Genomic DNA, 26,672 nt, shown 5'->3' with positions numbered 1-26,672 from the left:
CGGGGAGCTGGGACTGAAATAGGGAACCAGGGGTCTTGGGAAGACCAGATTATAAAAACATCGCTGTGATCTGGAAAACATGATGACTGATTCATAGGAAGGAGGGCCTGCTCAGTGCACTAGCTGGGGGAGACCAGAGGGAAGGGAGAATAAGGGGAGCTGGGGATGGGATGGCAGTGGGTGTGATCTTAACCAAGAAGTGTCAAAGGGCAGAAAGTTCATCATACCAGCAAGGGTGGGGTGTACTGTTGCTCCATCCAGGTGGGGCTGTAAAGCACAAAAAGGGGGCTAAGTGCAAAGAGAATATCCCTATCCATGTTGTTTCTCTAACAACCTCTCCCAACCACCTACCTGGCATTAGGAGCTACCATGTCCATCACTTGGTGGGGCAGTTATCCTGAGACTAGGACTTATTGCTACAGTAAGGCTTTATGGTAGTTTAAAATTGTACAGCCTCTCCTCCCCACCTTCAGTTAGTCCCGTTTCTCCATTTCTCTCACCTGGGACTTTGACTAAGATTCTCCCAGAAGGTGTCTCCATAGCGCTGGGGCATCAGTCCAAGGCTCTGGGAAGGCAAGGAGGGGGGTGGAGATCGGCTGACCACCCTAGAACACCTGAGGTGAGGACAAGGTATGCTCAGGTCTGGCTCTTCCCTTACGGCACCTACTCACTCCAGGGATTCAGGAGTCTTATCTTACCACAGGACCACACAGCTGCCCAGGCTCCCTCAGGCCATGTCCTCCCTTATCCATTTTAGATGAGAAAGGTGGTGAAGACTTTGATTTGAAAGGAGGTTGGAGCTGGAGTGAGCATGGAGATTAGCAGTTGTTTGAGCCTCAGATCTCACTGAATCTCAAACTTCTATACCCCACAACCAGAGAACATCATACTTAGCAAGCAGGGCTGTTAGAGAGGGAGGCCCTAGCTACTCAAGTGATTCAACAGGTTCCTTTTAGTCAATGCAAGCATCCAGGAGAGCAGAGTCTCTTCACTCCTGCTATATCTCCGCATCTCAGAAGCACTAGGGGCTACCCTAGTTGCTCAGTGGTAAAGAATCCGCCTGCCAAGCAGGAGATGCGGGTTCGATCCCTGGGTCAGGAAGCCCCTGGAGAAGGAAATAGCAACCACTCCAGTATTCTTGCCTGGAAAAATACCATGGACAGAGAAGCCTGGCGGGCTACAGTCCATGTAGGCTACAGTCCATGGGGTCACAAAGAGTTCGACATGACCTAGCGAGTAAACAACTCAGAAATACTAATATCCTTTAGGTAGGGTGTGCAAAAGTTGTTTGAGAACAGTTCTCATCACTTCTAAAGCTGCCAGACTGACTGACCAGATGTCTGCTCTCCTGCTTTCCAGAAGAAAGTCCCAGGGCTTCGGCCCTGTGTCTTCATTCCTCTGTAGGTGATCTCACACAGGTCCATGACTTTAAATACCATCAATGTGCTGATGACTCCCAAATCTATATTTCCAGCTCTGGCTCCTCCCCTGGACTTCAGATTTGCAGGTTCAACTGCCCACTCAACACCTCCTCCCAAGCTTTCCCCATCTTGCCAAAAGGCACCCCAAACGCCCAGTTGCTAGAACCAAAAATCTGATATGCCTCACTCTCCCTCACCCCTCATATCCAATCTATCAGCAAATCCTGTGAGTTTTACATCTGAAATACACTCAAATTTAACTACCGCTCACCATTTCCACTCCCACCACCATATTCCAGCACGTTTTCCCCTCTTTGGACTATTGCAATTGCGTCCTCCTCCATTCCCTGCTTCCATTTGAATCCTTCAGTAATCTAGTCTGCACAGAGCAGTCGGAGTAATCTTTTAGAAATGATTATGTGAAATAATACCGTTTAAATTTACTTCAAAATGGTCTAAGTAGCAGGAGGCTGAATGGGTGTATCAAGAAAAAAATTATCCACCAGGGACTTCCCTGGTGGTCCAATGGTTAGGACTCAGCACTCTTGCCGCTGAGAGCCCAGGTTCAATCTTTGGTTGGGGAACTAAGATCCCACAAGCCAAGTGGTGTATCCAGAAAAAACAAAGGTTATCCATCTAATGATAATTATTGCAGCTGACTAAAAATGGTACTCTGGTTTCGTGGTTACTATTTTCTCTACTTCTGTAGTTGTTTGAAATTTTCCATAATAAAAAAGTTGAAGGAAAAGAAAGTCTGCTCATGTCATTTCCTTGCTTAGAACTCCCACTGATTTCTACTGTCCTTAGCATAACGTTCAAATTCTTTTCAATGGCCCATAAGGTCCTATGCGATCTGGCCTCTACCTGTCTGCCTTTACTCCACTTTTCCCTTAATCACTAAGTTTCAGTTATGCTGATGGGCTTCCTGGTCCTAGAAGACAGAAAGTTAGTTCTTTTCTTGGGACTTGGTTTTGCTTTTTCAAACCTACTATTCCTTCTTCTACTCTTTGGTTCTTAGGAGACTGGCTCCTTCCTATTTTTCAGATCTCAGTTCAAACTCATCTCCTCTTCCCCTTCCACAGTCATACTCTATATACTTGTGTCTCAGAGACATTCTACTTATACAGTACATTTATTTTTTCGTGTGCTTACTACTATTTGAAATTATATTTATTCATGTACACATTCTATTTCCTCCCTGTAGAATGTTGGCTCTATGAGCAGGACCCCTATCTTTCTAATTGCTGAATCCCCAATGCCTAATATTCAGTGCCTAGAACACTATAGTGTTCAAAAATAATTTGCTGAGTAAATTAATAAATCACCAATCCCCTGAGACCAGGCACCGAGATTCTTGTTTCTTATTTTATACTCTTCTTGGGGAAGAACCCAGACATGGAATCCTGCCTCCGTCTCATCCCCCCTCCCCCACTGTGTGGGGAGGACTCACTTGGCAAAAGGGATAAGGTTGTCTGCATCTTCCTGTACTTGCATGACTGGACTGGGTTGGGAGGCTGGATTGAGTCTCCTCATTGGTGCTGGGAAGATAATGGAAAATGAATCATTCACTCATGTAATTCACCATGAGTGAACGTAAAGATTGGAAAGAAGATGTGTAGGTCCAGAAGAAAGGAAAGAAAGCTGAAAAGATATTTCAAGTGCTGAATATTTTCATTAGCTGAACATACACAATCAAGACAGCAAACACAGGAAATGTAGAAATGGTGAAAGATTTTTTTTTTAATCTTTTTTCCTAAGCCGAATACACAGAGTAAGTGAAATTGACAGATGGCAGTTGAGTGACTTAACTGGCAATATGGGATAATGAAATGAAAAAGAATGAGAGGTGAATTAGAGCAAAAGGCATTTGGGGATAATTGGTACAGAACTGGTGGCCGGGGCCAGTTAGAGAACTGAGGGTTGGTAAACAAACCAGGAATGAGGTGTTAATGAAAGGTAAGTGTGGACAGAGCGGTCAAGGTCAATTGGTGACGAAGAAGGAGGGGGGCAGTGGGAAAGTCTAGAGATGTAGAAGGTGAGCAGAGGTCAGTTACACAGGACCAGAATTCCAGACAGCAAAAGGTGACCTGAGAGCCAGTTGGGGTGGGCAGACAATGCAGATAAGAATGTTAGATGAGTTAGGAGAGGCAGCATAAATGCCAGAAAATTGGAAGCTGTTGCAGGTGAATAAGTATTTATTCAAAGGTAACTAAGATGGGCTGAGAAAGGAAATGAAGAATGAGGAGAAGAGTATTTAGAGCTGAGCTGGCAAATGTCAGTAAAGTTGGGCTGAAAGGGCAGATGGGGTTTTAATGGAATATCTTGGGCCAGAGCAGAGGAAGCTGAACTAGGGAGCAGGTGGCCGCTGAGGGACATTCAGACCTTAGTAACTGGGTGTCTAGTTGGGTGATCCAGATCTAAGAGAAAGATGGGGCTAAGGAAGCTAGAAAGAGTCCTGGATGGTTAATGGGCTTGGGGTGGGGGGCGGGGCGGCGCGGGGGGGCAGCCAAGTCTGGGAGGGGAACCTGAGCCTGACAGGGCAGAAGAGGACCCGAGGAATCTGGCCGGGCTGAGTTAGCTAGAGCCTGGAGGTCGTTGGGGGTGGAAAGCCCTGTTCAGAGGGAAGGCTTAGAGGAAAACCCCTTAGGGAGCTCAAGGGACCCTTGGCAGCTGACCCAGGCGTGAGGAGCTGCTAAGCCTGAAGGCACAATTTAGGGGCTGAGGAGTTGATGTGGCTTCCAGGCGGTGGGCCCTGCGGGGCTGAGGCCTGCTGGGGCCAGGCTGGGCAGGCAGGGGTGGTCTGGGCCTGAGAGGGCGACACGGCACTACGGGCCCTGTCAAACCTAAGGACCAGGCAGAGACACAGCGCCCGAGTGGTGGTGCCGCTGCCGACTGCACTTGGCGACGGCACCTGAGGCAGCTGCTCGTCGAATTCTAGAACGTTACACCAGGCGCCGAGGAGTGAGGCGGCGACAGGAGCCAAGGGCGGAGCCGACCAGTGCTTCGAGCCTTGGGGCGGGGCCTGCATCGCACCACCTCCTGGGCGGGGCTCGGCGGGCGGCTCCACCCCCTGAGCGCGCCTCCGACGGCGGCGACGTGCGCGCGCCAGAGGCCTGGGTCCCCTACTCGGGTCCGCCCCCACCTTTCCCGGCTTCTCTGGGGCTGGCCACCCTCTGGAGTCCCGGTGTCCGGGTCTCCCTGCCGCTTCCGCAACTCAGTTCCCCTCAGCCCCTCAGTCCCGGGGACACTGCCCCTTTAACAGCTGTCCGGGTCGTTCCCGGGCCGTTCTCGCGACGGCGCGCGCCCGCCCTCCCATCCGCGCGCGCGCGCCCGCCGATCCCCCGCCCCTCGCTCCCGCCCCAGCTCGCGCTGCCCGGGCGGGCGCCGGCCGCTGGCGCCGCTACTGCTGCCGCCCCCGGGGCGCGAGTCCGCCGCCCGCCGCCCGGGGACCCGGCGAGGGGCGGGGGCAGCCCGGAACCGGCCCCGGATCGCCCCCGCTCCGGTCTCACGCTTCCCGGAAAGTTTGTCCCTTTGCACTCTGCCCAGCCTCTCCGGGAGCCCTGCCGCGACGAGGTGAGAGCTGGGGAAGCGGGGGGGGGTGAGGGAGGGGACGCCCGCGGAGGAATGTGCCGGGCAGGGGCGCGGGGAGCCGGGGTCCCGGTTTGCAACACTCGGTGGGGCCGGCTGGCCGCGGGAGCCGGGATCATGTGCTGTTTGTCCCGTGGAGGCGCAGAGAGGTGCCAGGCCCGGGCCGGCCGTCGGTTGGCTGGTCTGGAGGACAGGATCCGCATGGCCGCCCAGAAAGGCCGAGCCGGGGGCCTCTGTGAAAACTGCGGGGCGGGCAAGGTGCAGGTGGCCCGAGGACCTCTTTGGGGTCAGTCGGCCTCACTCCAGCTGAGGCTCCTCCCGTAACCCCGCTGCCCCTATATAGTGCACCGGCCGACCCTTGTACTTCTCTCTGAGTCCTTTGCGCCGCATGCCCCCAGCAGTGCCACCCCATTCCCAGTCCCAGAAGCTGTCAGGGCGTCACCACAGTGTGTCCCTTCCGTCCCCTAGTCAGGGTCTGGGGGTCAGGGCTGTTCTTCCCCTAGACAACCTCTGTGGTTTCAGCTACTCCCTTCCTGTCCTGGACAGACCAGCCCTCTCACCCCTCCCATGCCCTGGCCAGAAAGGCTGGTGAGGTGAGGACCAGCAGGACAGGGGTTTGAGGCCCTCGAGGGCCACAGAAGGGGGACCCAGCATCCCTGATCTGTATTCACAATCCTCCACCCTATTGTCCGTGGGTGTGGGCTGCTCAGCTTCTCCTCCCTGGGTGTGGGCACCAGATCACCCACATTCCTGGGCTCCAGCCTGGCACCTTCCCCAGGGCAGTGGACGCCATGGCACTAGCCCCAGGCTGGAGCTGGGACCTGCCTGCTTCCTTTCCCTTCTGTCCCTTTTCAGGGGGACCCTACTTACCCTAAACACAGGTATTCTGGATCCTTAACAGAGGACCCTGGGGGATGGTAGGATGGTTACAGGATAACCCCACCCTCTCCTGCCCATTGTCCTGGATCCTAAGGAGGAAGTGCTGGGGGCTGGGCAAGGGGTTTGGGGCTTACAGGCAGGCCCTATGGAGCCCAGTTCTGGGCTGTACCTCCAGCCATTGGACTTTGACCATCAGCAGTCCTTCCCTCTGTGTGCAGGTCATGGACCTTAGGTGGGAACTGTTTCTACTTCTCCCTGACTGACCCTCTCAGGGAATTTTAGGGCAGGTCTTATGTTTGGGATTTTCTCTCATCTCATTTCTTTTTTGGGCTTCCAGTCTGTGCTTTAGTACTGCCTGTTGAACATTCCTGTGTTTGCTGTCCTCTAGGTCTTCCTTTTCATTTCTTCCATTATTTCCCTTGTAGCATAATCTCAGTCTTGGTCGCTCTGGTTTTCTTGGTGTCATGGTATTGGGGACTTTCTGCCCCCGCTTCCCCCCGGCCTCAGTGTCTCTGCCCATGTGTCTGAATTGTTCTCTGTCCAGCCTCTTTCTGCCTTCTCTATCTGAACGTCCAGTACACTTGTGAGTGACGAGGAATAAAAATATCACCATCCCTGCCCTTGGATTCACATTGCATTTGGCCACTCCAGAGGGACAGCCAGCCTCACTTTTCCTGACATTACCCCCTACCCCTTGCCCTCCAACCCTGGCAGCCCAGACACCTCTGGAGCCATTGGTGTCTCCTAACTGCTCTTCCCCCACAACCAGGGTTTCCCCCACAGCCCCAGCTGGCGCGGCCAGGCCCCCAGTGTAGGATGGGGCTCCTCCTACGAGGGCCGGTGGCAGCCAGAACTGATACAGCTCCCCTGGTCTGGGGCCAAGACGCCAGGTAACTCTGGGGTGACAACCTAGGCCCCTCTGAGCTGGGATATGGCTGGGGAGAGAGGCAGGCGCACCTCCGGGAGTCCCCGAGAGTGACACTGGGGAGGAAGGCCAGGGGAACAGAGACTGGGTCTTTGAGGGGCTGGATAGCTGGGGACAGGGCAGGGTGGAGAGGCTGGTTCCTGGGAGAAGCTGGGAGGTGACATCTGGGTCCCCCAGCCACTCTGACAGCTCTTCTGTCTCTGCTCTCCAGCTGAGGAGGGTGGGCGTACTGGAGCCATGGCTGGCGCCTCAGTGAAAGTAGCAGTGAGAGTTCGGCCCTTTAACGCCCGTGAGACCAGCCAGGATGCCAAGTGTGTGGTCAGCATGCAGGGCAGCACCACCTGTGAGTGAGTCCCAGGGGCCCTGCTGGGCACAGACAGGGCAGGCTAGGCCCACTATACCGGCCAGGCCTGCTGGGCCGAACCGGGAGGAAGGCTGTGCTGGGCACAGAGCAGGTGCTAGTTGTAAGGACAGGGGCTGGCCTTTCCTTGCTCCCAGTCCCTGGGAGGGGGAATGTTGGCCTGAAGCCCTCCATTGCCCAATCCAGGGAGGCAGCCGGGAGGGGGCGGGTCCTGGGAAGCCAAAATTAGCTTTGGTGGCTGGAGGGGGTGGGGAGTGTTAAAGGGGAGAGATGAATTAGGATAGAGATGGGGAGTGGGATACCTGGATTTTGGGGGCTTGTGGAGAGTGGGCAGAGGTTGGGAGTACCTGACTTTGGCCTTACTTCCTTTGCTCTCAGCTATCATCAATCCCAAACAGAGCAAGGATGCCCCCAAAAGCTTCACTTTCGATTACTCCTACTGGTCACACACTTCGGTGAGGTTGCTGGGCTGGGGGAAAAGCTAAGCAATGAGGGACAGGGGCTATAGGTCCTGGGGAGGGGGCCGTTGCTAGGAAATTGGATCTCCAGGGGATGGGTTGGGAGGACCAGCACCCGTGGGTGGGGGTAGGTAGGACCCTGTGCCTGTGACTTGGACTAGGAGGGGGAGGCAGAGTCCCCAGGGTAATGAGGACCAGCAGGAGACCAGATGGTATCTTCTGGGACAATCAGGACCGTGATGGGGGTGGGGAGCACACAGGACCTTTGGGCACCTGGATACCAAGGACAAAGGCATTTAGGGTTCCTGCTGTCTCTCTTGCCCCCTTTCACCTAGGCGGAGGACCCCCAGTTTGCATCTCAGCAGCAGGTGTATCGGGACATTGGAGAGGAGATGCTGCTGCATGCCTTTGAAGGCTACAATGTGTGCATCTTTGCCTATGGGCAGACGGGGGCTGGGAAGTCCTACACCATGATGGGGCGGCAGGAGCCGGGGCAGCAGGGCATCGTGCCCCAGGTATTCATGGGGCCTGGCAGGGAGGCTGAGGCGGGAGCACCTTCAGCTGCCTCTAGGGGAGGAAGGCCCGGATCTCAGGCTGAAGCTCTCTGAGGTCCTCGGAAATAGGGAAGGTGATGGGGGTTGAGGTTGGCCACAGCCTGGACATTAGGGCCAAGAGGGCTCAGTGAGAAGAGCCACTGCTTTGGTGGCTGAGAGCCCTGGGTCTGAAGCGTGATTCTACCACTTTCTGCCGTCTTACCTTGTCTCGGAATTACTTGCGAGTGAGGTTCTGCTGTAGACTCGTGTAGTCAAGGTGTTGACCATAGGAAAAATCAGTTGTGGATAGCTGAGAATTGACCCATATTCTTCCTGACTGCAGCACTGTGGCCTTGCATATGGGCTCTGGGTTTGCATTTTGGCTCACTGAATAGTAGCCTAAGATACTGGGCAAGCCAACCTCTCAGAGGTGACTCTCCCTTCTATAAAATGCACATGATCCCATCCCTCCTTTGGGGCTGTGATAAGGGTTAAACAGGGTCACCTGAGACCTGGCCTGGCCTGATGCTGGGCTCCGCAGGTATGCTGTGAACAGCAGCATCTCTGTGCCTCTCTCTGTCTCCCTCCAGCTCTGTGAGGACCTCTTCTCTCGTGTTAGTAAGAACCAGAGTGCTCAGCTATCCTATTCTGTGGAGGTAAGCCCAGGTCTTGGGAGGGGGCTGGAGGTGGTACACAGTGTCCCCTGGGTAGGGAGGAGGTGAGCAGAGTGATTAAGACCGAGGGCGTCTTTGGAGTCAGGCAGCCTGGGATCTATTCTAGGCTCTGCTGGCTTTGGTCAAACAGTTTCTCTTTCGGCTCCTGAGGATGTTTGTGTAAAATGGTAATGATCAGGGGTCCCCTCCTAGGGTTATTGGGAGGATCGGGTGAGCTTGTGCTTGTAAAATGCTTAGCAATGCAGAGTAAACATAGTAAACAGTGTTACCTGTGTTGTATTCAGTGGGAGTCCACGGGAAGCTTTACACTGGGTATGGCTGTTAGCTTTGTGGTGTTTAGTTTGTTCCTCCCGCTCAGGTGAGCTACATGGAGATCTACTGCGAGAGGGTACGAGACCTCTTGAACCCCAAGAGTCGGGGCTCTCTGCGGGTCCGAGAGCACCCCATCCTAGGCCCCTACGTGCAGGACCTGTCTAAACTGGCTGTGACCTCCTACGCTGACATTGCTGACCTCATGGACTGTGGCAATAAGGCGCGGTGAGGCAGGCTGATGGGGTGGAGGGGTATGGGAGCCGGGGTTAGGAAGGTGCAGGGCAGGACCCACTGATCACTCCCTCCCCCACCCAGGACCGTGGCTGCCACCAACATGAATGAGACCAGCAGCCGTTCCCACGCTGTCTTCACCATTGTCTTCACACAGCGCTGTCACGACCAGCTCACTGGACTGGACTCAGAGAAGGTAGGGCCCCCCTCCCACCTGGTCACGGAGACAGAGATGAGATCAGTGGGCCTTGTGTCCTCCCTCCCTGCCCTGGCTTGGTTGAGGGCCTCCTCTGGGCTCCCACGGCCCCTGCCCTGTGCTTCCTCCATCAGATCAATGGGATGCAATCTCCTGTTTGAGTGTTTGTCCTTCTTGCTAGATTCGTCAGGGCAGAGCTTGGAGCCCACTGTGCCTTGTCCTGGCACACAGCGGGCATGTGAACATCGTAAACAAATAAATGAACAAATGGACAAGTAACTAAGCCCTCACTGTCTTCTTGTCTATTCTCCCTCCCTCCCCCACTCCTGGCTTTCTCATCCCCCACTAACTGCCCAGTCACCTCCTGCCTCCTTCCTCTGACCAGGTCAGTAAGATCAGCTTGGTGGACCTTGCTGGCAGCGAGCGGGCCGACTCCTCAGGGGCCCGGGGCATGCGCCTAAAGGTGAGGCGCTTGGGAGGGACGGACAGGGCCGTGTTGGGTGCTGAGGGCGGCGGTCTCTGCTTGCAACCTGGGGCTCTGGCTGTGGGGAGGAGGGGCGGAGGGGATCGGAGTGGGAGAAGAAGGCCTCATTCCCCACATTCCTCTCACCAGGAAGGCGCTAACATCAACAAGTCCCTTACCACTCTGGGGAAGGTGATCTCAGCCCTTGCGGACATGGTGAGAGCTGGGCGTGGGAGGAGAAGGGGCTCTGGGAAAGTGGACAAAGCGGGTGGCCACCTTGACCCCCTTTCCCCCTTCCGTCCTTCAGCAATCAAAGAAGCGGAAGTCGGATTTTATCCCTTACAGGGACTCTGTGCTCACCTGGCTGCTCAAAGAGAATCTGGGTGAGGGAACTCTCTCTCTCTCTCTCTCTTTCTCTCTCTCTCTCTGCCGACCCTGCCACCAGTCCTGCTAACCCCTGTTGATGCATCTGACTAGACCCACTGCTGCCCCTGGGACCTCAAGTCCTCCAGTTGTCCCCTGACTCCCTGCCTGAGCCTGGGGCATCGTTTATACAGTGTCCTCATGCTGAGATCAAGGCCATACCCTCTCTGCCAAGCCAAGGGCCTCACTGACCTGGGGCTCCCGGTGAACCCTCAGACCCCACAGCCGCCTCTGACTTCACCCTCCTCTCCCTGACCTCTGACCATCCCACAGATGTCTGATATCCCCACTTCTTCTGACTGTCAGTTTCACGATCAGCTTCACCAACTCTTAGCTCCACTTTACCTTGAACAGTGATCCTCTCAGACCCCTGCCTGGGCAGTGAGGCCCCCTGCCCCTGAGACTCAGTCTGACTTTTTTTAGAACTCTGCCCAGCTTAAGCTTTCCCGTGCTCTCCATTCACAGGTGGGAATTCCCGCACAGCAATGATTGCAGCCCTGAGCCCCGCAGACATCAATTATGAAGAGACTCTTAGCACCCTCAGGTGGGGCTCTGGCAGGGCTGGGGTGGGACATGAGAAGTGCCAGGAGCTCAAAGGCTGGTAGCTCAGGAGCCTGTGCATAAGAGAGGGCTGACCTTCAACTCTACCCCACTGTGAGGAAACATGGGAGGGAGAGAGGGCATCAGGCAGCAGACCAAGGTCGCCTGTGTCTGGCTCTCACCGGTCCCGCTCCTCCCTCCTCTCCCAGGTATGCTGACCGCACCAAGCAGATCCGCTGCAACGCCGTCATCAATGAGGACCCTAACGCCCGGCTGATCCGGGAGCTGCAGGAAGAGGTGGCCCGGCTGCGGGAGCTGCTCATGGCTCAAGGGCTCTCCGCCTCGGCCCTGGGAGGTGGGCCTCCGGGAGGAGTGGCTCGGGAGGTCCCCGGGCCCGCCTCATCCCTCCTGATTTGCCTTTGTCCAGGCCTGGAGCCAGGGAGGGACCACTACCCAGTAAAGCCCATATGTGCCCCTGACTTAGCTGCAGATGTGGAGAGGTGACAGATCATGCCTTCAGATGTGACAGCTGGGAGCGGCAGGTCCTCCCGAGGAGGGGCAGCAGGATTCAGAGGGACCTTGACAGGCTCCCGGAACTACTGAAATGATAGGAGCGGGAATAAGTAGCCAGTCATGCATTGGTGACTTACACAGTAAGTCATTAAGAATAGACTGCTGGGCATCTGCTTTGACAGAAATTCTTGTGAAACATTGGGAATTAAATTGATCATAAACTTAATTACGGGAACTTTGAGTAATTTCTGAAATGTGAGGCTTGGCCTCTTTACCCTGAAATGGCATCTGTATTAGAGAATCTGCGATCCGTGTTAACTGTGTCCAGTCTTGGGGTCCTTCTGCATTCAGTCTTGGGGTTCATCCCTTTGAGGAGTCAGGGTGCTCAGGGGCATGATGGGGAAAATAAGGGTTCTTGGGAAGAGAAGGTAGATGTGATGTTGGCCTCTGCACATTTGAAGGGTAGTTTTGTGCAAGAAAAAAAACAGTGTAGTCCCTCTCATCCCAGAAGGCAGAACTAGAAACAGGTACGTTTCAGATTTCAGCTCAACACAGCAAAGCACTTTCTGATGGTGCATGTCATCTAACAGCAGAAGGAACTGGCTGCCTTGTTTAGTAATGAGCTCTCCATCCCTGGAGGGGAACAAGCAGAGACTCAGTGTCCATTTGTCAAGGCTGTAGTAGGAAGGCTTTCCACTTGGTGGGAGTGGACTACATGTCTTCTGTAGTCCTTACAGGCTGGTCTGGTGTGAGATCTCTGTCTCTTGTGAGATGCATCTTTCCTTACCCTCCTTTTACTTCTTTCTCCCTCCTAGGCCGGAAGGTGGACGAGGGGAGTCCCGAAGGTGCTTTGCCGGCTCTGTCGTCACCCTCTGCCCCAGCTTCACCTTCATCCCCCGCAGCTCACAATGGGGAGCTGGAGCCCTCATTCTCCCCTAATGCCGAGCCCCAGATTGGGCCTGAGGAGGCCATGGAGAGACTGCAGGTGGGATGCTGGAGCAGAGAAGGGGTGGGGCCTGGGGGCCGCTGGGAGTTTTATCTCCAAAGCCAGGGTCCAAGAGGAAGAAGGCATCCTGGGAGTAGCATGGCCCCCTGGGAGGGCTTGTCCCGGACAGTCCTGATCCCTGCCTGTTTGTGCCCACAGGAGACAGAGAAGATTATTGCTGAGCTGAATGAAACCTGGGAGGAGAAACTCCGTAAGACGGAGGCCTTGAGGATGGAGAGGTGTGGGGGTGGGGCCCACAGCTGGAGCCCCGGAAGGAGCAGGGTGGGGAGTGGAGGTCGGGCCCTGCCCAGAACGGGTTTGTGGGTCCTGAGGACAAGACCAATATCCGCCTCTCCTTTGCCTCCAGAGAAGCACTGCTGGCTGAGATGGGGGTGGCTGTCCGGGAAGACGGGGGAACCGTGGGCGTCTTCTCTCCAAAGAAGGTGAGTGAGGAGCTGAATGAGGAGGCCTGGGAGACTCTGGGTGCTGAGAGAAGCGGGTTGGGGTGGCAGGGTAGTGAGTTCTAACTCTGCTTTCTGAGGTCTCTGAATTGGCCCTCCATCATCTCTGCCCCCATTCCTGCCACCTGCTGTCTATGTTATCAGGCTGTCCCTGTCTTCTCCATCCATCTAGGGTCCACAGAAGGATGCCAGGGAAGACCTAGGTATTGACAGACAGAAGCCCACACACGTGTGTGAGTTCACGCATAGCGTGTGTTTCTGGCTTCATAAGAAACTGGTTATGGTGGTTACCCCAGGGGAAGGCAGAGGCTGGGGAGAGTACAGGTTGACTGGGAAAGTGACTTTTCCACGATGTGCTCTTCTGTATTGTTTGGATTTTATACCCTGTGCATGTGACCTGCTTTTGGTGGCTCAGTGAAAAAGAATCCGCCTGCAATGCAGGAGATGCAGGTTCAACCCATGAGTCAGGAAGATCCCCTGGAGTAGGAAATGGCAGCCCACTCCAGGATTCTGGCTTGAGAAGTCCCATGGACAGAGGAGTATGGCTGGCTACTGTCATGGGATCAAAAAAAGTCAGATGTGACTTAGTGACTAAATAACAACAACCCTGTGTGTGTGGTACCTACTCAAACAAAACCCCAAACCTAAAAAATGAAAGTTTTGTAAAGTTAGCTTGGGAAAACAAGACTGTAAAGGAATAGAGGAAGAATGAGCACAAAATTGTAAGATGCTGATTGGAAAGGCAGCAAAAGGTTTAAAGATGGATGTATCAGTGCAGCCTGGAGACTTGTGGAAACTGGTTTCCTGGAGAAGGCGGTTTGGAAAGTGTAGCCTGGAAGATGGATGGGGTGGTGGGAGCAGGGAAAACATGGGGCTGAGCAAATGTGGAATCTTGTCGCCAGAGTGGGGCCTTGCATATGCCAGTGGTATAGTCAGAGCTCAGAAAGTCTCTGTGGTGAGGAAAGAAGGAAGGAAGCAGGGCAGGAGTGATGAGGCTCAGTTGGAGGAGGGAGGAATGATATTCAGAACCTGTAACAACCAGCACAGCACAAGGACCCACCAACCAGAGTGGACTGGGGCCAGCACAGCTGTGCCGGGGCCGGTGAGCAGAGTAGGAACTTCCCGTCCCAGCGCTGGAAGGGAGCCATGTTTGTCTGGGCCTTGGTGGCAAGCGTAATGGGACCAGGCCCTAAGAGTAACACACCCCCTCCAGGCGGTGGGTTATTGGAAGGAGACCCCTCCGAATTTCAGGTAGACGAGGCATCTGGGAGACTGAGCAAGCAGGGCCCACGGAACCGGGATCTAAACAGAGGAGAGGGGTTTGCCTGAGGCTCAGCCTGGGGAGTGAGAGCGCTGTCTGTGGGTGATGGAGGGTGGCCGGCAGTGCTGAGGGGTCAGGTCTGGGGCTAGGTACCTGGGGTTTTGGGGTCCCCAAGAGGCCTACACCTGGGAGGAGGGTTTGGAAAGAGGCTGTCAGTGTGGCTTGCCTGTCCATCACCTTGGGGTGCTGGGTATCTCTGGACCTTCTGCCACAGGGATGGACAGACTGACAGGGTTCTCATAGCACAGGATGCCACCTGCTCAAGCCTGGGACCAATGGGAGGGGCTTTTGTTTCGTTCTTGTAAAGGTGGCATTCACATGCGGTGAGGTGTGTGGAGTGAAAAGGAAACCTTCTTCCCACCCTCAGCTTGCCCTCCCAGAGGCGAGTCCTGTTAGCAGTATCCACTGTGTTCTAGAGGTCATCTCCACGCATGCAGGCGTGTGTGAGAGAAAGTCAGCCACATACTCAGGCACGCTTCTCTCTTTGCAGTAGCAGTGGTTCCATACCTGACATGTTATTTTTTTCACATAACAATGTATCATAGTTCTGTCTGCTGTTGTTTTTTTTCTTCCCCACAGTGTCAGGATATTCTATTGTATAGACATCAAATAATGTTTTTTTTTTTAACCAGCTTCCTACTGATGGACATTTAGGTCATTTCCCATTCTCTGATACTATAAACAATGTTATAGAAGATAGTCTTAAAAATAGTTTGTGGTCTGTAGAACAGATTCCTAGAAGTGGAGATTTGGTGTCCAACAGTCAGATTTTGATCTGTTTTGCCTCCAGAGATTATTAACCAAGCCCACTTAGACTCCCTGAGCAACATATCTGAGAGCCCACATTCATTTACCATCTTCACCTTTTTCATCTTTGCCAATCTGATCGGTTAAAAAAAAAAAGGTGTCTTAGAGGAGGTAACTTTTGCATTTTCTTCTGGTGGTGAAGATGATCCCTTTCTCATGGGTTTAAAAGTCATGTGGATTTCAGAGAAAAAGCTGTTAGACTCACAGGAGAAACAGGTTTAGTGGGGGTGACTCTAGCCTAGGAAAGGTCCAGTGAAGAATTGGGTCTTTGGGGCCAAAGCTCCAGTTTGTCCTGGGGAGAGCCAGGAACTTTCGGAAAAACCCCGTCATTCTGGGACCTTACCCCAGGCCTAAGATCTTCTTAAGTTGGTCATCTTCAAACCTGGCTGGGAGCTTCCTTCACGGGGCCAAGATGGGAATGGGGAGCAGGACAGAATTGTGTGTCCCCCACCCCCACTTCGACCTGAGCAGCTCTCTGCTTATCTGCTTGATGTGTTAGGCCTCTCGGTAAGGTTTCATGTGAACAAAGGGTTCTTGGGCTGAACAGAGATTGAAAAGCACTGTCCTAAATCGTGTCTCCTCTCCCAGGGGACAGATTGCTTTCTGCTTCTAGGGCCCATCAGTGTTTGCCGTTCCCAGGCAGGCCAGACACTGCAGGGTCGAGAGGGGCGGGACTGTCCTTCTGGAGAAGAACAGGTGTTGGAGAATGATTGATGAGGGGCCTGGTGGAGGATCAGACATCAATACCCATTGCACCCATCATGGACATAGCCTTGGGCTTCCTGTTCATGGGAACTTCCAGAGAAACATGGGGCCTCGACTGCTGGGTGTTTCCCCCTGTACCCTGTACTTTCTGGCTTCCCTGCCTTTGTTCAGACCCCTCCTTTCTTCTGCATGTTCACGTCCTCCTCATTGTCAGAGACCAGGTCCCATACTGCCTTTTCCATGAAGTTCCCCTGACTCGCCTGAGCTCCCTTTGGTCTTCACTGCACTCATCTTTGTGTATAAGCGCCTTCCGCGATACAATGGGATAAATGAATGAATGAGCTAAGTGAGGGCATGAGAAGTTCAGAAAGTCTACTATGAGACATGCATTTCTCACCTATGATGGTGTTTCCATGCCCAATCTTATCTCCGGTTGTTGACTCTGATTTCCTGACTGATGGGACAGCAGCATTTGGGTTTGGCTCATCTTTGTGTCCTGCCTGGCACCTCAGTAGAGTCTTGTACCTAGAAGGGCCACAGTAACTCCTTGGAGAACAGGCAGGGGATCTTGTGTTCAGGTGGACGGCTTAGGAAAGCTTCGTGGAAGAGGTGGCATTTGAGACAGACCAAGAGGGACGGGAAATGAATGATTTTGATGGGTGGCGGTGGCGCGAGGAGGGAGGCTGTTCCAGGCAGGAGGACAGGCAGGGATGTAGGAGCTCTGCTTCAGGAGTGAGGGCTCAGAGTCCAGTGGGTGGGAGCTCGGAAGGGGAGAGGACGCCCTGGAAAGGGGCTTGGGCTAAGTGAGCTGGGCCCAGCCATGGAGGAGGCCCAGAGGTACAGGCTGCAGAAGCAGACTTGAGTCAGGTGGGCTTGAGGTGTGGGCAGGAGACGTCTGAACAGTCCTCTCTTGTTACCTCCCCTCACACCCCACAAGTGGCAAAGTGTATTTTGAAGGAAGAAATGATGAGCTTGGGGCCAGAGGGAAAGCAGGGCAAGGGCGGGTAGCTGCCAAGGTTTCCTGCAGGGAGACTGGTGGGGCCTGGGAAGCAGCTAGAAGGGTGGGGGTGTCCTGTGTGTGAGGAGAGGGTAGGGTGGGTCAGATAAGTGGCAGCAGGAGCTGGGAGAGCTCACCTGCAGAGATGTTTGCCAGAGTGCCTCCCTTCCCTCCTGACGGCCCTCTGCTGACTGCCGCCCCCTCCCGCTCAGACTCCGCACCTGGTGAACCTGAACGAAGACCCCCTGATGTCCGAGTGTCTGCTCTACCACATCAAAGATGGCGTCACCAGGTAGCCTTTGCTCTGGGCCTGTGGGGCGGTCTCTCTTTTTGGAGGTTAGTTGCAGAGGGACCTGCCTTTCCTAGTGACCGCATGGGAACCTTCTGGGTCTCACGTCAGCTCTTTTGCAGCCCTGCTAGTTCTGGGATTCCTGAGAACCGGCTGAGCCTACCTTTGGTGGGGGTGACACGCCTCCTGGGACCAAACAAGCCCAGTGCTGGCGTGGCTGGGTCCTGATCTCCTGGGGCAGAGAGTGGGTGGGAACTTGACCACCGCGTTCTTACCCTGCAGCACCATTGCCTGGGCATCACTTAGTGGAACCTTCCCTTGGGGTCGGGGGAGTGAAGGGAAACATGACCCTGGCCCCACACTGTTGAGGGACAGTGCCCATGTGGCAGGTGGCTTCACTGGCTAATGCTAATGAACCCCAGGTCTCAGAGCCTCCTCTCTCACCTCCTGGAGGTAAGCGGGTGGGAGTGTTCCTTCCTTTTCCACCACAGGCTGTTCAGCTGTCCTTGGTGATCATCATGGTAAGGATATGGGAACCGAGACTGAGAGCATCCACCTCACTGCAGGTTCCCTTCCCTCTTTGCTGCATAACAGTACATAACAGATGCGGGCTTGGAGCCAGGCAGATCTGAGCTCACACCCCAGTTTCACCACTGCCAGGCTGCCTGACTTTGGGCAAGTTACTTATGTCTCTGAGCCTCAGCTTCCTCTTCTGTGAAATGGGAATAATTATACTTGGTTGATTGAGTCAGATGAGCGTTTTGGTTCGAAGGGGCTTGGCATGTGTATGACTGGCACATGCTCAGAAAATGTCGGCCGTTGCTTCCCCAGGGTCGGCCAGGTTGATGTGGACATCAAGCTGACAGGGCAGTTCATCCGAGAGCAACACTGCCTGTTCCGGAGCATCCCTCAGTCAGACGGAGAAGGTAATGGCTGAGGGGGTGAGAGTGGAGTGGCCAGACTAGGAGAGAGTGCTCCCTCATGCTGAATGCAGAGGCCTGGGTCGGGCTCTGGAAGTGTGGCCGTGTGAGAGGAACGTGTCCACCCTAAGAAGGGCTTTGAGCTCCTGGTCAGCCCTGGGGGCCCTGCTGTGTGCACCCACCCTCAGGGTGCAGAGTGTTTACAAGGGGCAGGGGTAGTGAAGGTCCCCAAGGCAGAAACAGGAGACTGTGGCTCCAGAGGGTAAGATTTTGGGGAAGAGGAGATCCAGCCCTCTTGCTTGATTTTTTTAGCCTCAAATAGCACCTTGATCATTTTTATGAAAACTTGTACTTTTTCAGTGGGATATCTGAATTTATCTCTGAAAACCCACTTACCTGTCCAGCTATGAATGCAAAAGTTCTAGGCAGTTAGTTGACGTGTGTATCCTTTTGGCTGTAAAGCTTTCAGAGGTTTTTAGCTGTTTCTGGCCACAGCAGCAAAAGCTTTTGGGAATCACGAGCCCTCAGGTAGTAGTGTGTCTGACAGATAATACCACAATGCTCGTGGTGAAGTACCACTTAGGGTGTGTTCTGAGGTCACATTTTGTTCTGGTTCAGTCCTTTTTTTTTTTTTAAACGGACTGATTTGTATTCAGCTGGGCCCGAGTGAAGTGGAACTCTGGGGAGCGAGTTGGGCAGGGAGGCTGGCCGTGTCACAGCTGAGTCCTTGGTGTCTGTGCTGTGTCACACCTGAGCTGTCTGCCACCTCAAGCTGGTGCTAGGTGCCTCAGCGCAGGGTGGGGGATGGTGGGTAGGGTGGGGGATGGTGGGTAGGGTGGGGGGATGGGAGACGGGCATATCAGAGCGTGTTTTAAAAAATAAGAAGAGATGTATTCTTGTGGCGTGCAGCTCAGGTTGAACACCTGCCAGGTGGGCTTCCATTCCAGTTCAGGGTCAGTGGATTATCGCCTGGCTCAGGTCCCCAGTGGCAGCACACGCTTCCGGCATTGCGAGCTGTGAACTGTTAAATCAGTTCAACCCAGTGAGTGAGTGCCGAGTTCCTGTTCTGCGGTTCCCTCAAGCTGTGTTCTGGGGTGATACCGAAACCACAGAAGGCCCTTGGAGCCAACCCACCCTTGAGGGGGAGCTCAGAGTGTGTGTGGGAAGAAGACAGGCACACATTGGTTACATCACAGTGAAAAAACAGCAGCCGTTCTGTGCCCTAAAGACGTTGTTTAGTCGCTCGGTCATCTCCGACTCTTGGCGAAACCATGGACTTTAGGCCACCAGGCTCCTCTGTCCATGCAAGGGATTTCCCATGCCAGAATACTGGAGTGGGTGGCCATTTCCTTCTCGAGGGGACCTCCCAAACCCAGGAATCAAACATGAGTCTCCTGCTTGGCAGGCAGATTCTTTACCATGGAGCCACCTGGGAAGCCCTCGCCAAAGATGGGGGCTGTGTAAAGGGTTAGTCTGTTTGAGCCTTTGCTCTTAACACCAGACTTAAGACCAAAGACAGGCTGAGAAGAGCAGGCCACAGGGATGCAGCCGTGAACATGGAAGAATAGTTGTTACTTACTGTGTACTTGTATTATCTCATCCAGCTCACAGGTGAGAGAGCTGAGGTTCCTGGGGTTGAGGAATTTGCCTGAGACCACACAGCTAGCTTCCCTGGTGGCTCAGATGGTAAAGAATCTGCCTGCAGTGCAGGAGACCCAGGTTCAATCCCTGCGTTGGGAAGATACCCTGGAGGAGGAAATAGCAACCCACTCCAGTATTCTTACCTGAAGAATTCCACAGACAGAGGAGCCTGGTGGGCTTTAGCACACAGTGTTGCAAAAGAGTCAGACACGACTGAGCGTGTCACACACAGCTAGCAGGAGAACTGGGTTGGGATGCAGCATGGCTGGCTCTAGGGCCAGAGCTGTGAGTCCTGGCTGCCTCAGTTCAGATCTCTGTGGGTTCACCTGGGTTCTCTCCTGGCCCCATTTCCTTCCATTACAACTATCACCGCCCAACCCTGACTTTAGATTATTTGCTCAATTACTTGTTTATCGTCTTACCAAGTAGAAATGATGTCTGTATGAGAAGCAATTATGTTTTTTATCTCCTGTATTTCCAGGACCTAAAATAGTGCCTGGTGTATTATAGGGGCCCAGTATATTTGTGGAATGGATGGATGAATTTGGGGTGTGGTGGGAAATAAGGGCAAAAGAGCCAGCTCATGGCCTTACAGTCATCTCATCCTGTCCTCTGCCACCACCTTCCATTGCTGGGCTTGGACCAAGTGATGTTTTATTACATCTGTCTGCCATCTTTTCCGTCATTTCTGCCCCTTGATCTGAGTTTCCCTTCGAGCATCAACTCAAAAGTTAGCACTTTCCCATGATCATTTCCAGTCCTCTGCCCCTAAGCCAAGTTCCTCTTTGCTATTTTTGTTCTCCTGACTGAAACGACTTAGCAGCAGCAACAGCAACAGTACCCATAGGCTCATCTTTGCTTTACGTTACCATTTGTTCTGGTTTCTCTATTCCTTGTAACGTAAATAACTCATTTTCGTGCATCACTGTGTTTGAGCCTTTCAGCCACTCTGTATGGAAAGACTTTGTTATCCCATTGTATAGCTCTGAGAGATCAGGTGACTGCTCAGTGTCCCTCCACTAAGGAGTCACAGAGTCTGGGTCTTTGAAATTCAGGGCCCCCTGACCATGGGGTACTTGTCCTTGAGGACAGGGAGCTGCCTCAGGCATCTTTGTGTCCCACAAGAGGAGGGTTCTGTGATTTGTACAAGGAGCACCTTGATAGACTGTGGCTTGGGTTGACTTTAATCTCATCCCATGAAGATAGGGATCTGTGGACTGTGGCTTGAGAGGATTAGTCAGGTAGCACTTTGCAAGCTGCTTCAGACAGAAGTGGGGCTAGGAGCCTGCAGGAGGAATCCAGACCTGGCTAGGCACAGTGTTGTTTGGGAAGGAGGGAGTGAGTTGTCGTCTGGATGGCATGAATGATAGACAGGGCCCACTGACCAGTTGGACCTGAGAGACCACGTTCTCTGAGAGTTCCAGGCTTGCTAAGCCACTGCTGGAGAGGCTGGTGGAGGGTGAACAGGCAGCAGCCACCCCCCACCAGCACCGCCGAGGCTCGTGGGAGCTGCAGCTGGGGCTCTAACCCTCCTTCTGCTCTTCCTTTCCCATGCTGCCTGCCACCAGAGGGGCCATGGCACCCCCAACAGGTACTGGAGGGTGGAACTGGGGTGCATGTGTGTTTTGGAGGGGAATGCAGGGTGGGAATCTGTGACCTTACCCCTCTTCCCTTGGAGTCTGATCCCTCCTTTTTCTCTCTCCTTGCCTCAGTGGTGGTCACCCTGGAGCCCTGCGAAGGAGCTGAGACCTATGTCAATGGGAAACTTGTGACCGAGCCCGTGGTGCTGAAGACAGGTAGAGGAGGGTGTAGTGAGGGGCCTGGCTGTGCAAGGAAGAGCTTCGTGGGTGAATCCTGGGCAGGACTCAGACATAAATAGGAGACAGTGTGGGATATGAAGATCGACTGGGAAGGGGAGAGGAGCCAGGGTTTGGTTTGTCTTGCTGCCTCAGGGCATCAGGAAGAGGATGCCCGGTTCCCGACTTCCTGTGACTCTCCGGGACAGGGCAGTTCCCAGGGTCAACTGGGGGAGCCTTGGCTCTGATCGCCCTGGACTTGGGGTGAAGGGAGAGATGGTGTGTGGGCTCCTTTGATTGGTGGGCAAGGCCCCTTACACCTAGGGCGTGAGGAAGGGGTCCTGCTCTGGGGAGTGAGCCCACATCTCCCTCCTCCCTCCTCCAGGGAATAGGATCGTGATGGGCAAGAACCACGTGTTCCGCTTCAATCACCCGGAGCAGGCGCGGCTGGAGCGGGAGCGAGGGGTCCCTCCACCCCCAGGACCGCCCTCTGAGCCCGTTGACTGGAACTTTGCCCAGAAGGAACTGCTGGAGCAGCAAGGCATCGACATCAAGCTGGAGATGGAGAAGAGGTGCGTGGGGAGGGTGATCAGGCCCCAGACCCTCCTGGCCATCCCGCCCAGGCCCTCAGCCCCCAGCATCCTCCTGTTGTTAGATGCCCCACTGAGGTGGCTCCGGAACCTCACAGCTTTGCCTCCCCTCCTACCCAACTCCAGGCTTCAGGATCTGGAGAACCAGTACAGAAAGGAAAAGGAAGAGGCTGACCTTCTTCTGGAGCAGCAGCGGCTGGTGAGGGGCTGGCGGGGGCATGTCGGGAAGGCGAGGGTTGGGGGGGCATGGGGTGCAGACAGGCTGCGGGGAGGTGGGCTGACAGCACTTCAGCCTGACTCCCACTGAGTCAGAGGAGGGAGTGGCTCTGGGCCGGGGGGGTAGAGGTGGTGTCTAGGAGGAGACAGAAGAGAAGTGTAACCCAGGGAAGAACCCAGACATCCCAGGAGCGAGAGCTCCTCCCAGGCGACTGGGGCTTCCCGGACTCTTGCTGATCCTGGGCCTCTTGTGTGATTTTTACCACCTGTGCTGTCACTTCCCTGGTGGCTCAGTGGTAAAGAATCTGTCTGCAGTGCAGGAAACGCAGAAGCCTCAGGATTGATCCCTGGGTAGGGATGATCCCTCGAGGATCTTGACAACCCACTCCAGTATTGTTGCCAGGAAAATCTTGTGGACAGAGGAGCCGGTGGGCTACAGTCTAGGGGGTTGCAAAAAGTCGGACATGAGTGAAGCGACTGAGCATGCACCCATGAGCTGTTACTTATTTAAGATTGTTCTTTGAGTAGACTTGCTTTTATTTTTACTCTTTAAAATATGTATTCATTTGGCTGCACTGGGTCTTAGTTGTGTCACGTGGGATCTTTTGTTGCAGTGCACAGGTTCTCTAGTTGTGGCGAATGGGCTTAGTTGACCCATGGCACATGGGATCTTAGTTCGCCAACCAAGGGTGGAACAGTGTCCCCCACATTGCAAGGAGGATTCTTAACCACTGGAGCAACAAGAAAGTCCCTTGAACTTTTAAATCTTTAATCTCGTCCTGAGTGATATATACATGAAACCCACACTGGGCATGGCTGCAGCTTATTAGCTATACTCACTTCCTCTGTGCCAGCCACCACACCACACACTCCAAGTACCTGTGGGGAGGTGCTGTCATCACCTCTGCTGTGCAGACAAGCGGAGATCAAGTCCTGTGCCCCGCACTGCACGGTTCTAACCACCGTGTTTCTGTGTTGTTGGGATGCATGGCCCTGAGGTGTCCTTAGTTGTCTCCCCACCTGTCTCCCTTCTCTCTGGCCCCAGTACGCGGACTCTGACAGTGGGGATGACTCCGACAAGCGCTCCTGCGAAGAGAGCTGGCGGCTCATCTCATCTCTGCGCGAGCAGCTGCCCCCAACTACGGTCCAAACCATCGTCAAGCGCTGTGGCCTACCCAGCAGCGGCAAGCGCAGGGCCCCCCGCAGGGTGTACCAGATCCCCCAGCGGAGGCGGCTGCAGGGCAAAGACCCTCGCTGGGCCACCATGGCCGACCTGAAGATGCAGGCTGTGAAGGAGATCTGCTATGAGGTGGCCCTGGCTGACTTCCGCCACGGGCGGGCCGAGATCGAGGCCCTGGCTGCCCTCAAGATGCGGGAGCTCTGCCGCACGTACGGCAAGCCCGAGGGGCCTGGGGACGCCTGGAGGGCCGTGGCCCGGGACGTCTGGGACACAGTGGGCGAGGAAGAAGGTGGCGGAGGTGGAGGCGGCGGCAGTGAGGAGGGAGCCCGCGGCGCAGAGGTGGAGGACCTGCGGGCTCACATTGACAAGCTGACGGGGATCCTGCAGGAGGTGAAGCTGCAGAACAGCACCAAGGACCGCGAGCTGCAGGCCCTGCGGGACCGCATGCTTCGCATGGAGAGGGTCATCCCCCTGACCCAGGTAGGACAGGCCTGCCCGGCCTCTCCCCGCTTTCCTCCCTGCCTGCTATCCTCCCCTGTAAGAACCAGAACCTCCCACTACAGAGTCCAACCTTCATTCTCCTCTGCCTTTAAAAGAATCTTATTGACGTTTAACATAGCTCTTCTCCGCGTAGTTTGTGAATCATCTGCTTCACAACCACCAGGGCCCTAACTGAAAATGCAGATTCCTGGGTTTTGCCCCAGACCCACTGAAGCAGCATCTTTGGGCATTAGAAATGAATCTGCATTTACAACAAGTGCCTGGGTAGTTCTGAAGTGCAGTAGACTGAGAATCACTGATATAAAGGGTACAATCCCTTACGTTACCACTCAATGGGTGTTCACATACTTAGAACCACCCCTCTCCTGGGTGACCCTCGACTCTGGTGGCCGCTGTACTGAGCACTTCTGTGTCGCTGTGTAAATCTTCACAGTGGCCCCGTAAGCCATAGTGTTACCACCTACCCCGGTTTTGCATGTGTTCAGTCAACAAGAGTTGAGTGTTTACTGTGTGCTGGGCATCATGCTAGCTATAGGGGTTACTCACAACAGACAGAATTTCGGCTGTGTTCCCACTTGCCTGCTGAAGGGGGATGACAGGCAGCTGGTCATGACGACAGTCATGCTTGTTGAAAGCTTACAACTCCACATGCAACCCTTGCCCCTGTCTCCTTGCTCTCCCCTCTCCAAACCCTAGGGTCCTTGCTGTTCCTTGAACCCCTGGCCTCAAAGCCTTTGAGCCTGCTGTTCCCTCTGCCGAGAACGCCCTTCCTCGCTGAGACCATATAGCTCACCCTTCACAGGAGGTGTTCACTAAAATGATAACGTTTCAGTGAACCTCTTCCTGTTCTTTCATTGTCATTCCTCCCACCCTGGCCTCCTGTCCCCTCTTCTTGTTCTGGTCTTTTCCATGTGAATATATATTTTTGTATTTATATAAAATCTACAACATGGTACTCTATATACTGTATAATATAAATAATATATATTAAGTAACTTGAACACATACATTCAGCTTTTTATGGAAGCATAGCATACGTACCATGCTGTATGTTTGTCTCATTTGTCAGTTGTGTCAGTCCACTGAAATGATGGCAGGTATTTTTCTTCCGTTTTTACTGACTGCTGTATCCCCAGGGCATGTCATTTATTCAGCAGTATTTGCTGAGTGCCCGCTAGGTGAGGCTTGTGGAATTTCCCGTGTAGTTTTATAGCAGCCCTGTGTCATAGGTACTGTCATTGTTGACGTCATCTTGCACGTGAAGACAGAGGCATAGTGGTTACAAGCCAACAACTCAGACCCACAGCTCGAAGGTGGCCAACCTGCACTGGGTCTGACCACCCGGCTCTGGGTCTGGGCTCCTAAACCAGTATCCCTCCAGCTTCCTCAACCCCAGGCCCCTCTCAGGACCCTGGACATCCACCCGCTCCAGGGCCTTCCCACGTATCCTCCTGAACCTGTATGTCTTCAGAAGGCCACTCGCCTCACGTACCCCCTCTCCTTTCACCCCTCCCCCTCCCAGGATCATGAGGATGAGAATGAAGAAGCTGGTGAGACCACGTGGGCCCAGCCCCAAGGGTCTGAGGCAGCGGAAGAGGAAGTCCCCAGTGACCGAGCGCCCCCTGCCCGGCCCTCCTCGCCACCCCTGTCGAGCTGGGAGCGGGTATCAAGGCTGATGGAGGAGGACCCTGCCTTTCGTCGGGGCCGCCTCCGCTGGCTCAAGCAGGAGCAGCTGCGGCTGCAGGGACTGCAGGGCTCCGGGGGCCGGGGAGGGGGGCTGCGCAGACCCCCCGCCCGCTTTGTGCCCCCTCATGACTGCAAACTGCGCTTCCCCTTCAAGAGCAACCCCCAGCACCGGGAGTCCTGGCCAGGGGCGGGGGCTGGGGAGTCCCCAGCACCACCACAGCCCCCTGAGGAGCTCACTCCACCTCCGGCCACCCCTGCGCGAAGGCCCCCAAGTCCCCGAAGGTCCCACCGTCCCCGCAGGAACTCCCTGGACGGGGGGGGCCGGTCCCGGGGAGGGGGTTCCACACAGCCCGAACCCCAGCACTTCCAGCCCAAAAAGCACAACTATTATCCCCAGCAGCCCCAGCCATACCCAGCCCAGCGGCCCCCAGGGCCCCGCTACCCCCCGTACACTACACCCCCGAGAATGAGACGGCAGCGCTCAGCCCCTGACCTCAAGGAGAGTGGGGCGGCCGTGTGAGCCCCGCATCCTGGGCAGAGAGGGCCTGGTGGGGCCCCTCAGTGGGAGGAACACTGCTTCCCCAGAGGCAGGGAGGCCCTGGAAAAGAGAGAGAGAGAGAGAAGGTCCGAGTAGGTGATAGAAGACGTAGGGGTGACTGGGCCGGAGGCTGAGGAAGGACAAGGGCACGGAGCTGCCAGGAGCGAACCAAAGTGAAGGAGAGCGATGGGAAGCTGCCTCGGGGCCCCCCTTGCAGGGGAGGTCCCACAAACGCTGCTAGGGTGGGTGGGGGGCTGGGTGCTATGTAGTCAGTGTTTGACTTTCTTTTCAAGTCGGGGCAGAGGAGAGAACCTAGAGGGAAGTGAGGTCTCCCCGTCCTGGCCCCTGTCTGTCTGTCTGTCTGTGGTGGGTTTGTTTCCAGGGAGGTGTGGCGGGATCATAAGTCATTCCCCTCCCCCTTTCAGGCCTCCTGCTATATTTGGGGAGACCTGTCTGGTTTCTGGTTTGGCTCGGGTCCCGTGAGTATGTGGGACCCTTCAATAAAAGCTAGCAAACAGAGAA

At 54.6% G+C, this 26,672-nt stretch overlaps 2 protein-coding genes across 9 annotated transcripts in view; one reads left to right on the top strand and one right to left on the bottom strand.

The window, feature by feature from the left end:
* INCA1 (inhibitor of CDK, cyclin A1 interacting protein 1) overlaps positions 1-6,091 on the bottom strand; it is a 7,562-nt gene extending 1,471 nt beyond the window's left edge. The window contains exons 1-4 of one of the 7 annotated variants that reach the window (XM_069603223.1): positions 5,880-6,068; positions 2,872-2,959; positions 501-614; positions 228-267 (exon numbers count right to left, since the gene is read on the bottom strand). In XM_069603223.1, the coding sequence (XP_069459324.1) occupies positions 228-267; positions 501-614; positions 2,872-2,954 (237 nt within the window). In that variant the 5' untranslated portion in view covers positions 2,955-2,959; positions 5,880-6,068. Of the gene's footprint in view, positions 1-227; positions 268-500; positions 615-698; positions 784-2,871; positions 3,270-4,096; positions 4,171-4,332; positions 4,627-5,879 lie in introns of those variants that run through there. The other 6 variants (XM_069603229.1, XM_069603225.1, XM_069603222.1 and 3 more) reach the window with 6 other exon arrangements.
* KIF1C (kinesin family member 1C) lies at positions 4,509-26,672 on the top strand. Of its 2 annotated transcripts, none has more exons than XM_069603221.1 (23): positions 4,509-4,994; positions 6,672-6,778; positions 7,025-7,156; positions 7,553-7,629; positions 7,968-8,147; positions 8,756-8,821; positions 9,198-9,376; positions 9,467-9,578; positions 9,964-10,041; positions 10,192-10,257; positions 10,349-10,424; positions 10,930-11,008; positions 11,214-11,359; positions 12,333-12,502; positions 12,662-12,741; positions 12,870-12,945; positions 17,006-17,085; positions 17,914-18,008; positions 21,356-21,439; positions 21,825-22,011; positions 22,156-22,228; positions 23,291-23,905; positions 25,449-26,672. In XM_069603221.1, the coding sequence occupies exons 3-23, from the start codon at positions 7,051-7,053 to the stop codon at positions 26,130-26,132; spliced, it is 3,309 nt and encodes a 1,102-aa protein (XP_069459322.1). In that variant the 5' UTR covers positions 4,509-4,994; positions 6,672-6,778; positions 7,025-7,050; the 3' UTR covers positions 26,133-26,672. The 2 variants fall into 2 exon arrangements, with proteins under 2 accessions (XP_069459322.1, XP_069459321.1); XM_069603220.1 differs by having other exon boundaries at positions 4,517-4,994; positions 6,658-6,778.

The sequence above is a fragment of the Ovis canadensis genome, chromosome 11 (assembly GCF_042477335.2).
Source record: "Ovis canadensis isolate MfBH-ARS-UI-01 breed Bighorn chromosome 11, ARS-UI_OviCan_v2, whole genome shotgun sequence".
Lineage (NCBI taxonomy): Eukaryota > Metazoa > Chordata > Mammalia > Artiodactyla > Bovidae > Ovis > Ovis canadensis.
This window is presented reverse-complemented; position numbering and strand designations above follow the sequence as displayed.